Below are 13,048 nucleotides of genomic sequence, written 5' to 3'. Positions count from 1 at the left end.
CCAGCGGGGGCGTTGCCCGTCGGGAACGGTTGGCGGATCGTTTGTAGTCCTCCTTTGCCCGATCCAGCTGCTGACGTACCAACTGTTGGACCGCATGCAATTCTGTCAGGAAGGTCTGCATTTCGGGAACAGGAGAATCCGGTGGTGCCAGAGGGAAGAGCCGCGGATGGTACCCCACATTGGCAAAGAACAGGGTCATCTGAGTAGAGGTGTGCTGAGAGTTGTTAAAAGCAAACTCCGCCAGGGACAGGTAATCGGCCCAGTTGTCCTGTTGCTGGTTGATGAAGCAACGGAGATACTGTTCCAGGATACCGATGACCTTCTCTGTACCCCCGTCGGTCTCCGGATGGTGCGATGACGACAGACACACCTGCACCTCCAACGCGGCCATCAGGCTCTTCCAGAAGCGAGCTGTGAACTGAACTCCGCGGTCCGAAACCACCCTGTCCGGTAGACCATGGAGGCGGAAGATGTGCTGCAGAAAGAGACGGGCCATTTTTGCGGCTGTGGGCAGTCCGCGGCATGGGATGAAGTGTGCCATCTTGGTGAGCATGTCCACCACCACCAGCACCGTGGTGAACCCAGAGGACGGCGGCAGGTCCATCAGGAAGTCCATGGAGATCGCCCCCCAGGGTCTGTCGGGTGTTGGCAAGGGCTGGAGGAGCCCGGGAGGGGCCCCCGTGGCGGCCTTGGCTTGCCGGCACGGTACGCAGGATGTCACGTAGGCATGTACATCATGCCGCACTCGGGGCCACCAAAAGGTCCGTGTCACCAGGTGGAGGGTCTTGAAGAACCCAAAATGTCCTGCTGCAGGGTTGTCGTGGCACTGGGTCATGACGAGGGCTCGGAGTGGTCCTGTGGGCACATATAATCGCCCCCGAAACTTGAGTAAGTCCTCCTCCAAGGTCCAAGGAGACGTGGGGCCCACCTCCGTTCTCCTTTGCTGCGACCAGGCGTCCTGGCACTGCGCCTCTCGCACCTGGGCCCGCAAGTCCACTGCTTCCCGTGCTGCGGCCAAGGCTTCTGCCGGCAGCACTGTCCGTGGAGGAAGGGGGTCTTTGGCGCGGAGGTACTCTGGCTTGCGGGACAGGGCATCCGCCCTCCGGTTGTGACCGCTGGGAATGTAGGTCACGCAGATGTTGAACCGGGCAAAAAACAACGACCACCGGATCTGCCGCTGGTTCAACTTCTGAGCTGTGGTGAGGTGCTCGAGATTCCGATGGTCCGTTCGGAGCTCCACCTGATGTTGGGCCCCCTCCAGATGGTGTCGCCAAGCCTCGAATGCAGCCTTGATAGCCAGCAACTCTTTTCCCCAGATGGTGTAGTTGCGCTCGGAAGGATTGAGTTTCCGGGAGTAGTAAGCGCAGGGAAAAAGTGTGCCGCCATTCGTCAGAGCCTGTAGCAGCACCGCTCCCAGAGCCACATTGGACGCGTCCGTTTCCACCACAAAAGGCCGGAGCGGGTCGGGATGCCTCAGGACGGGTTCCGTGACGAAGGCTTTCTTGAGGGCGGTGAATGATTCTTGCTGCGGGGGACCCCACCGGAACGCAACCTTCTTCCTGAGGAGCTGGGTAAGTGGAGCCGTCAGTGTGGCAAAGCCCGGGATGAAGGTCCGGTAGTAGTTGGCGAAGCCCAGCAGGCGCTGAACATCCTTCACCCGACAAGGGGCTTCCCAGCTACACAAAGCTTCTACTTTGCATGGGTCCATGGCTATGCCCTCGGGCGAGATGATATGCCCGAGGAATTCTATGCAAGTCCGGAAGAAGACGCATTTCTCCAGCTTCGCATTGAGTTGTTGCTCCCGCAAGCGTTGCAGAACCAGACCGACATGTCGAAGGTGGCTTTCCCTGGACCGGGAGTAAATCAGGATGTTGTTCAGGTAGATAATCACGAACCGATCCAACATGTCTCGGAACACGTCGTTCATGAAGTGCTGGAAAACGGCGGGAGCGTTGGTCAACCCAAATGGCACGACAGTGTATTCGTAGTGTCCGTATCGGGTGCCGAATGCCGTCTTCCATTCGTCTCCTTCTCGCATCCGCACCAGGTTGTAGGCCCCCCGGAGATCGAGGTTGGTGAAGATCGTGGCCTCCCGCAACCTCTCCAGCAGCTCCGGGATGAGCGGCAGGGGGTAGCCATTCCGCACCGTAATGGCGTTTAGCCGGCGGTAATCACAGCACAGGCACAAGTCCCCTGTCTTCTTCTTCACGAAGAGGACCGGGGCCGAGAGAGGGGACTTTGAAGGCCGGATGAACCCTCGGGTCAGATTTTTGTCCAGGAAGTCCCTGAGGGCGGCCAACTCGGGCTCCGACATGGAATACAGGCGTCCCACAGGCAGTGGTGCATTGGGCAGAAGGTCCATGGGCAATCGTAGGGCCGATGCGAGGGTAGTCGGTCCGCCTCCTTCTCGCTGAACACGTCGGCGAAGTCCGTCAGCTCAGGAGGCAAGGTGATGGCAGTGGTGGGGACGTTCTGGCCGGCACAGGTGTGGCGGATGTGATCGACGCACTGCAGACTCGGGAAAGAGATGGTGTTCCGCGACCAGGCCACCTGAGGATCGTGGGTCCGAAGCCAGGCCAACCCAAGGACCAAGGGAAAATGAAGGTCCGCCGTGACATAAAACTGGATCGCCTCCTCATGGTCCCCAATAGCCAGGCGCAAAGGCTGGGTGGTAAATTTAATGGGGCCGGACACCAGTTCTCATCCATCAATTGTCTCTACCTGCATCGGAGGGTCCACCGGAACCACGGGGACAGCAAACTGGGTCACAAAGGCCTGGTCCATAAAGTTTGTTGTGGCCCCTGAGTCCACCAGCGCATGCGCCTGGAGCCCGTCCGACTGGTCCCCCAACCATATCTGTGTGTCCAGAATCAGATGCCGAGGGGCCCCAGAGTCTACTTCCGCAACGTCCAGTGGGGGCTTAGTACGTGCCCGACCTAGGGTTTCCCCGAGGTCGGGCCTGCTCCGTTTCCCGATTGGTCACGCTGTGATTCGGGGACCGGCGTGCGTGCCCCACTTCGCTTTCTGGGGCAAGAAGCGGCGAAGTGGCCGGGCTCCCCACAGTACAGGCACAATCCCCCTTGGCGCCTCCGGTTCCGCTCCTGGGCTGTCAGGCGAGGTCTGGCCGCTCCCAACTCCATGGGCTCTTCCGCAGCGGTTACAAAACGTGGGGCGACCCGGGGTGCTGGTGGTGCAGGAAGTGGGGGTGCAGATGTCAACGGCAGGTCCCGGTGGGTGCGACGGGACGGTCGCCGTTGCAGACGGGCATCGAGGCGGAGACAAAGGGGCACCAAGTTGTCGAGGGTCCGCGGCGCCTCCACCCGGGCCAGCTCGTCTTGCAATTCCTCTGAGAGTCCCTCCTGGAACGCGTCCACCAGCGCTGCATCATTCCAGTCAGAGTCCTGGCACAAAAGATGAAATTCGGCGATGTACTCCTGCAGGGGGCGATTCCCTTGACGGAGTTCCTTAAGGCGCCTGGTTGCCATCAGCATTCGAACGGGGTCCTCGTACATGGTGCGCAGGTGCTGCCAAAAACGCTGTTGGTCCGCCAGCAGGGGGCTGTCCTGGAGCAAGAGGGGCGTGGCCCATCGAGCAGCCAAGCCGGAAAGAAGGTTAATCACGAAGGCCACCTTAGCCCGGTCGTCTGGGAAATCCTCTGGGCCTCATAGCCATGTAGAGCTGGCACTGTCCCAAGAAGGTCGGGAACATCTCAGGCTGCCCAGAAAACTTATCCGGCACGGTTATCGGGCACTTGCGACGAGGAGGAGGAGTGGGAGGACCGGGGGGGGGGGGCTGCAGGCACATTCCCGGCAGCAAGTTGGCCTGCCAAGTGAGCCACTTGCTGCTGGAGCTGTTGATTAGCCGCTTGTAGCTGCTGTAACTGCTACTGTACCTGCTGCTGGTCCATCTTTGGTGGAAGATGTTTTAGTCGGGGTCTTGGACAAAATGTTCTGTTTCCCTTCCCCCAATGCTCCCAGCAAAGAGTTAGTCAGAGGCCTTCTTTTCTCCTTTTATTTACATAGATATATGTCCTGGCCACGTCTACCCACAGGCCTGCCAAGTTTCTGGAGATAACGAGGAAATTATAGATAAGGCCAGAATTACTCACGAATATATTCTTCCCTCCATTGATACAGTTTGCCCGCGCCAATTCATTGCTTTGTCCAAGACAAAAAACCAGGAATTTATAGTCTCTGCAGATGTCACTGCATGACAATTATGACTTGGCTTTATCCCAACGCTGCTTCTGTTGCGCACGCCGGTCACGCCTGCGCAGCCTTGCATCACTCCAAAACTGTTCTTGGGGCGTTGCCAAATCAGAAGAAGGCTCCAGGGAATCAGGTCTTGCCGGCCCCTCCTCCTCCTTTGAGTGGGTGCCAGGGAGGGAAAGGGCTCAAGAGAAGCAGGGCTTGCCAGGTCTTCTCCCTCACTTTCTGAATCATCCGAGTCCAGGAGTCCGGGTCCAGGAACCTGGGTCACAACACAATCATTCATTTAGCGACCAAGCAAAATTACAACTGCACTGAAAAAATAACAACTGATCCTCAGATTTACAATTGTAGCAGCATCCCCATGATCAAATTCAGATGCTTGGCAATGTGTTGCAGTGTCCTGGGGTCATGTGATTATCATTTGTGACCTTTCCAGCTGGCTTCCAACAATGGGAGAAGCTGGTTTGCTTAACAACTGCATGATTCACTTAACAACTGTCACAGAAAAAGTAAAATCAAAATAACTCATTTAAGAATCACCTTGCTTAGCAATGCAAATCTGCTCCCAATAGTGGTCATGTCAAAAACTACCTGTATAGACATATTATTCCTTAAGCTTTCAAGGAAAGAGATGTACTGATGTTACATAATGTCACAGCCCGGGAACAATAATTGTATTTACTTCAACTGCTAATTTTTCTTCCCAGTAACTGGTTGCTTCTTTCGTATTTCCATTTTCAGCATAGAGGAAAACATTTTCACAGCAGAATATCCAGTGCAGTACCTCATGGTCTGGAACGACGACCTCACAGAGAGCGAACTGTCTTAATAGATCAGTTTTCAAGGCCCAACACAACTCATACATTCCGGGTAGGTTTTAAAGTTTGTAAACATGGCATGAAAATCAGTTTGGCAGTTAAGGCATCAGGATGGAAACTGGGAGACTGTGAGTTCTAGGTTAATTTTAGGCATGAAGCCAGCTTCATGACCTTGGACCAGTCATTCTCTCTTAGACCAGGAAGCAGACAACAGCAAATTGCTTCTAAAACCCTACCAAGAAAATTGCAGGGACTTGTCTAGGCAATTACTAGGAGTCAACACTGACTTGAAGGCACAACGATTGCCCCCTCCACAAACCAACCAACCAACCAAACAACCGAAGTTGCATGTGGAGATAACAAATGTGTATTTCATCTCCTATCTGTTCTCACAGATATGTCTGGAACTTGCTAGTTACTTATTTAATTGTCTCCTAATTTTAATTTGTCATTGTGTATTAACCAGTGATTGCAGTTTATAAACAGTTCACAAAGTATATTAATAAGCTAGGCTGTTTATCAATAACCATGACTTGAAGTTGATCATGGTTTATGATAAAGCATAATTGTATTCAGTGGCAGTGAAGCTTGCAAAGCAATAGTATAATGTGTGCTGTTCTGGGGCACACATATGTAACTGCCCTGCCACTACTTTCGGCACCTTCTGAAGCTTCTGGACACTCTTCAAGGACAGTCCTAAGTACCGTAATATATGCTATAATAATCCATACCAGGACATGAATGACTGTGACCAGAGCTTCCCAAGTGTTCTATCCCCCTCCCCACCTCACATAGAAGAACGCAGGAGCGAGCGTCTAACAGTCATTTATTCTACAACCGACCTGAATTTCCTTTGTGGATAAAAGACTTGGCAGCTACAGTTCAAATGCCTGCCAAGTTCCTTATCTCTGTCAGAGATGGGAGTCCACTTGTCGTAGGCCGTTGCCGGGGCAGCCAAGAATTCACAGAATAATTCTTCACACAGTCCAGGCCTTAACTCAAAAACAACCGATCCAAAGTTCATGCTTTGTAGTTTTTGTCCATCACAGGGGCTATAGAGCAATTCTTCCCGCTTTTATCCCCTGTGGGGTGTGGCTCAATGACTCAGCACTCTCTGAGCCTGCCACAACTCTTCCTTTGCTGCACACGCTTCTCCTTCCGACGTTGCCCGGGATCAATCCAGGATTGATCCTCTTCACCCTCTGTCAGTGGGGGCTCCGACACGCTGCCTTCCTGGCCTTCAGCTGGCATCTGAGGCGTTGCCAGAAAGGAGGGACCTGGAGAGGGAGGCCTTGTCGGCTCCTCCCCCTCACTCTCAGAGTCATCCTCCTCCATGAGGACAGGCTCGGGAGCCAGAGTTACAACACCAAGTCTTGTTCTTACAATGAAGTTATCAAAGCATGATGAAACAAGGGGTTTGTTTATCAGTTGACTTATCACAGACCCAGATCCTAACTAGACCTGTGAGTGAATGATGGGTTCGGTGACTAAGGGAGGACTACGCCTTGGATCTCCTTGCTTCTAATCTAATATCTAATTATCAAAAGAAGCAAAGCATATTACTAATTTAAAGCACCGTATATCTTTTTCAGTCAGATACACCTCAGAAAAGGTCACTAACTTCTATGGATCTTGCTAATCAGTTGTGGACAGGCCAAGGCATAGTAACAGGTAAGGCCTGTTTCATTAAGTATAATTTTCAAAAGTGACTATAAGACTATTTAGGATTATAGGAATGATTTCAAAATTATTATATTTTACATGCTGGCATTTGTAGGGTAAATTAAGGAATATTTTTTATTCCACCTTTAAGTTAAATTCAAATGATAAAGACTACATGACTTAAATATTAAAAAGTTGAAATAGCAAATCAATTTCTGCATTTTCTTTTCAAGCTTGGTTTTGACCTTCTTTTTCTTAGTATCCAACCATTGTACCCAGAAGGCACTTTCTTTAAAAAAGTAAAATACAACTAAAGAAATATTTAATATTTGATTAAGATTGTAAAAAAATAAGAGAGTTCAGATTGCAAAGATAGGTCTGAAAAGGAAGATGTGGACTCTTTTTCTAAAAGTTGAAAGAGTGAGAACAACTCCTGAGGAAGAGAAAGAGCTCATTTAGAGCCAATACAGGAAGGAGCCCTTTCCTATATGCCCAGCAAAGAGACCTTAGAAAGCAAAGGCAAGTTTAAGAAGCCTCTCCTGCTGACCTTAGGATAGGTTCCTATTGAAATAGATGGTCCCTTAGAAAGCTAAATTCAAAATTCATTAAGGCCAAAGACCAAAGCCAAGACTATTAAGTTGGAAAAAATGGTGCTCAACCATGCAAATCTTTCAACATGGTCTTCTGGTATTATTCACTGCTTATCCACCTGACTGGCAGCACCTGAAGTTTTTGGATGCATTTCAATAATAGTCGTGAATTGAACACATTGCTTTAGATAAATTGAATGTAACTAAGATACAGAAAATTACTGTGGGCACCTATCTGGCTCAGTTGCAGTTGGCACACTAGATGTAATTATAAAGCCACCACTGGTGTTGGGAATGTCTGTCTGGAGAGAGCACGGAGTCAAAGCGAACTCCTAGAAATCTGCTTTTTGAGAGGAAGGAAGTACAATCCCACCCACAACAAGCTGAAATTAATCCAAGAGCTAAGGTAATGAAGAATTGTTGACGCCCTTGGACTTAATTACAGCTTGTTTACTTTGTCCAGCATTATTGAACTTAACAATCGGCTAAGAATTGGTTGTTTCCTTGGAGTTAAACATCTGAGAGTAACTGAACTACCTTCCATTTGCATTCTTAAGGCATCCATATAACATCTATCAATGATTTCAGGTAGATATTGAACAGCAGGAAGAGAACACAGAAGACCAAGCACTTCAATATCAAAAGTCATCTCCCATCACAATCCTCTGACAGTAAATACAGTAGATAGAATAGGGCCGAAAGACTCAGCCCTGCTAGACAGTCCAGTAAAACAATGTTTCTGTAATTCACATTCAGTTCTTGTGTAGATCATCTTCTAAACTGGTCAAAGCAATCCTGGTTTCATATGCTGGCCAAAAGCCTGAGTGAAATGGTCAGCCTTTTTCAGATGTGTTGGTAATTACAGGGATACTACTTCCTTGATAAATTTAGCCAGAAATGTTGCACTTGAGAGTTCTAAGTCAAGGAAATATTTTGATGATTGTAATGAAATAGGGGTTTGACTCAGAGAAGGGGAAAAAGAATGCCGAACAGTTACAAAACAGATATCTGAGAGCTGGGAAAGTAGAAAAAATGAAAAATCAATTCAAAAACAATTTGCTTGATTGTGATATGAGAAACAGAGAAGAAAGTTGATAGGTTTTCAAGTGTCTGTTGCAATACTGAAACCTCATTGAAGTACATTCCATTCATGCCAACTCCTACTTTGAAAAGCTGACAATAATGGATTTCTTTGAAGGATACATGTTTGAGGAATATGGTGTAATGATCAACAGCTAATCAATTTATCATCTCAATATCCATTAAGATTATAGCAGAAAACATATTTACTGAAGTGGTTTGAATGGAGGTTAACTTTACCCACAGCCAGTAGTTCGATTCTGACCGGCTCAAGGTTGACTCAGCTTTCCATCCTTCTGAGGTTTGTAAAATGAGGACCCAGATTGATGGGGCAGTATGCTAACATTTGTAAACAGCTCAGAGTGCTGTAAAGCACTATGGAGTGGTATATAAGTCTAAGCGCTATTGCTATAGCGCCTATCCTGATTTAATACCCACAATATGCTCAATGTGAAGCTACTTTTAAAGGCCATTTGAAGGTACAATTGCAGCAATAATTATTGTAAAAATTGTAAAATGCAGCAATTAAATAACTTATTATTACATATTATCTGTGTGCCAGGAACACACTAGATCTGTGATACAGATACTGTCTTGGTTGCTAATATGCTTCCAGCTGAGGTTTGGTATTGGATTTAACCTATTTAACCCTATTAGTTAAAGTATTTGCAGAACCACTTCATCTACCCAGAGGAACTGGTGTGCTATGTGCATTCTGGAAAAACTGTTGGTTTTCTTGAAGTAGGTTGCTGAGGCTAGGCAGACTGTTTTTCTGTATACTACAACTCTTGAACCAAAATATCATTCTTCTAGGCTAGGGATTATATGTTAAGAAAAGCAACAATAAGCAAAGTTTTTCCTTCTCTTTCTGCACCCAAACTAATTATTACTATTTTAAAGATTTTTAAACTTAGCTGACCATCTGTGCAATATAACTAGTACCATGTCAGAATACCTTCTAGTCCAAATATATTCTTCCCTATAAGTGAGATGCATATGAAGTGAAAACAATTTTCCAAATAAAAGAATAAGTGAATTGTGACGTCTCGCCTGGATTACTGCAATGCTCTCTACATGGGGCTCCCCTTGAAGGGCATCCGGAGGCTGCAGTTAGTTCAGCATGCGGCTGCGCGGGTTATAGAGGGAGCCCCTCGTGGCTCCCGTATGACACCTATCCTGCGCAGACTGCACTGGCTACCTGTGGCCTTCCGGGTGCGCTTCAAGGTGTTGGTAACTACCTTTAAAGCGCTCCATGGCATAGGGCCGGGTTATCTACGGGACCGCCTACTGCTACCGAATACCTCTCACCGACCTGTGCGCTCTCACAGAGAGGGACTCCTCAGGGTGCCGTCAGCTAGACAGTGTCGTCTGGCGACGCCCAGGGGAAGGGCCTTCTCTGTGGGGGCTCCCACCCTCTGGAACGAACTCCCCCCAGGACTCCGTCAACTTCCGGACCTCCGAACCTTCCGTCGCGAGCTCAAGACGCATTTATTCATTTGTGCAGGACTGGCTTAGATTTTAAATTTAGATTTTAGATTTTAAATTTATAGATTTTTAAATTTACAGGGGTTTAAATTTGGTTTTAAGATTTATATTTATATTTTTAATATTTGGCATTAGAATAAGTTTTTTAATAGTTATTTTAATTGTATATAAATGTTTTATGTGCCTGTGAACCGCCCTGAGTCCTTCGGGAGATAGGGCGGTATACAAATTTGAATAAATAAATAAATAAATAAATAAATAAAAATTGCAAAACTCCCGTAGGCTCATCTTATGTTGTGTTGAAAGATGAGAAGGCATAAAGATGCCGTTGTTTTTTCAGTAATGAAGTAAATATTTACATATGATCATGTGCACATTTCTCTTCTGTTTATTTGGTCTAGCTATTTCTATATTTATTTATTTAACAACAGAGAGACTTTGATGGTGCTAATGCTAAACATAATAACATAGCTCAATCCGATCTGCTTCAACCTGCAAAGCAAATCCCTGTGGGCTTTCCCATTGACATTTCCATACCTGATATCTATACATCTAGATAGGAGATAGAGAAGGACCAAAGGAGGAATCAGTAATGAGAAATTGTCCTCAGCTGGCACTGCAATGAAGCCAGCAACACCTATAACCATGATGGCGAACCTATGGCACGCATGCCAGAGGTGGCACGCAAAGCTCTGTGGGCACGCATGCTGTCGCCAGCTGCTCTTCTGGTTTCTGGTGCGCGCATGCACACCCCCAGCTGGTCTTTGGGGTTCTGGTGCTCCAGCAAGTGTGTGCAAACGCACGCATGCACGTTCTGGTTTGGGCACTCGGTGCCGAAAAGGTTCCCCATCACTGACCTATAAGAAGCTGTGTTAGCAGGCAAAATACTGCTTCCTCTCCCCAGGAATAAAAACAGAGAAAGTAGGGCAAAAGCAGCAGAAAACTGTAAAGGGAGTACTGGATTACAGCAGCAGCTGGGATTGGGGTCATGTGACTGCATGGTTTAGGAATGACAATCCTATTGTCACTGTATCCCCAAATGTGCAGGCCTTTAAGTGGGAAGTGGTAGGATTCACGGGTAAGGAATGTGGAGGTTTGTAGGGGATAGGGAAGCCCTTGGAGGCCCGCCTCAAGTTGGATTTGAGTGCACAATCCAGTGTGCAGGAAGGTGGGGGAAATGACTGGCAATTTTCCTTGTGGACTTTCCCATTGATTTTGCTTAGAGGAAGCTGGCAGGAAAAGTTGCTAATTGTGATTAGGTGACTGCAAAATGCTGTAACTGTTGTAAATGTAATGTGGTTGCAAATTACCTGAATCACAATCATAACTGTGGCGTTGCTGGGGAAGCTATGTCCATGAGGACCAATCATAAATACTTCTTGTTTAATGTAGTGGAAGATTCATTGAATGAGTGATCGGTAAACAAGTACCACCTGTGATACATTTCTTGGTGACAGAATGAAGGGCACACAGTTACAGAACCTGGGTGTCTTTCCTGGTTTAAATTAGCCACCTCTACAGCACAGAACTAACAATAGAAAGGAAGCTTCTGAAAAATAATCAGGGTTATAACTTCTGGTTGCAGTGGACTGTATCTACTTAAGTCTCTATTGCTGATTTTTTTTTTCTTACAGGTTCACAGTTCCATGCCAGGTCATTCCAGAAAAATCCATCTCTCTCTAGAAAAAGATTTCAAGTTGCTTAATGACATCTAGGAGCAAGAAGAGAAGAAAATATTATTGGCACAGTTAAAATCCTCAATAATGCAGCAATCCTTAGGAATACTGAAATGTTGTCTCTGAGTGTTCAGTATCTGTGCATATTGCCTGAATGTGGAGTGCCATTTGGTTTCTAAGAGTATAAATTTCTACTAAAGTGAATAAGAAAGAGGCCTTCATGTTCCTATTTTCTCAGGTGGACCCAATTCACAAAGCCAAATTATATATAGGTCCCAGGCTTCATTTTATGACTCTCAGAAGACCTTTGAAAATAGTAATTGGTCGTGGTTTTTGCTTTCTTCTACATTTTAAATGTCTTCAACTTTTCTTCCCTGAAAGAGTTTAACATTTCTGTGTTCCTCTGCAATGTGTTTCTTAAAGTCTTCTGATATAAAACATCACCCTTGTTTAAAAACAAAGAATAAAATAAAACATGATCCTCACCACAAAATATTGCCCTAATGCAAACAATTCTTACCTAGAATTTAGTTTGTTTCCTGCAGAAAAAGTCTTTGCAGTTGTATAGCGTCCTTATTCCAAAAGCCCCTGAAACATGCTTGTGGGTCTTTTAAATATATTTTTTAGACTCACAGATTAGAGAAATTTTGAAAGGCATTTCAATGTTTGGACTACTCAATGTCCTTTACTTGAGGTATGCTTGAAGAACATTCGGAAGCTTCAACTTGTGCAGAATGCGGCAGCACAGGCAGTTCTTGGGGCCCCTAGGGTGGCCCATATTTTACCACTGCTCCATGAACTACAGTGGCTGCTGGTTTGCTTTCAGATGCAATTCAAGGTGTGAGTTATTACCTTTAAATCCCTGCATAACAATGGTCCCGGTTATTTGAAAAACTGTCTCACCCTATTGGGATTGGCCCATCACCCATACTGGCAGAGCATGCATGTTGCGGGGCCCCTCAGTCAAGGAATTTTGGCTGTTGGGGTCCACGAGAAGGGTCTTCTCTGCCGTGCCTCCTGCCCCTGACGTTCAATTGGCTCCCACCCTTTGGATCTTCTGCAAGAGCCTAAAGATCTGGTTCTGGTGGAGAGCTTGGGATCCCAATGGGGCAGCATCACAATGGAGATGGTTGATGAATTAAGAGGTAACCCCACTGTTGTAGTCCACCAGCAGCCTGCGGAGCTGGCAATGGAGTCGGACAGCGATGAGGCTGAGGTGAGGCCAGGGCCATCGGGGAGTGAGGTACAGACTCCAGTGCCTCCAGACTGATAGTAGTGAGGCAAAGGAACAGGAGGAGCCTGTTCCTAATGCATGCATGAGAAGAGCTGCCAGAAGGCAAGAGCAGCTCAAGCAAAGAGGACAACTCAGGAGTAGGGCCAAGAGATGATTGGCCCCTCCCATAAGGCTTAAAACAGACCAGCAATGGCGTTTGGGCTTTGCCGGAAAACAACATTGGTAGCTTCGTTGTCGTCTTTGTCTACGTCTTGCATTTATTTTTGTATCTGTGATTTCTGAACGTTTGCCA

At 47.3% G+C, this 13,048-nt stretch overlaps 1 protein-coding gene across 2 annotated transcripts in view; it reads left to right on the top strand.

Annotated features, from left to right (window-relative positions):
- Positions 1–12,165, top strand: part of FAM149A (family with sequence similarity 149 member A) — a 55,770-nt gene extending 43,605 nt beyond the window's left edge. Inside the window, exons 12-14 of one of the 2 annotated variants that reach the window (XM_058193891.1) lie at positions 4,953–5,081; positions 6,622–6,700; positions 11,481–12,165. In XM_058193891.1, coding sequence (XP_058049874.1) covers positions 4,953–5,081; positions 6,622–6,700; positions 11,481–11,551 — 279 coding nt within the window. In that variant the 3' untranslated portion in view covers positions 11,552–12,165. The remainder of the gene's footprint in view (positions 1–4,952; positions 5,082–6,621; positions 6,701–11,480) is intronic. The other variant, XM_058193892.1, reaches the window with a different exon arrangement.
- Positions 12,166–13,048: the final 883 nt, after the last annotated feature.

The sequence above is a fragment of the Ahaetulla prasina genome, chromosome 8 (genome assembly GCF_028640845.1).
Source record: "Ahaetulla prasina isolate Xishuangbanna chromosome 8, ASM2864084v1, whole genome shotgun sequence".
In the NCBI taxonomy this organism is placed as follows: Eukaryota; Metazoa; Chordata; class Lepidosauria; order Squamata; family Colubridae; genus Ahaetulla; species Ahaetulla prasina.
Note: the sequence above shows the minus strand (reverse complement) of the source record. Positions and strands in the feature narration are given on the sequence as shown.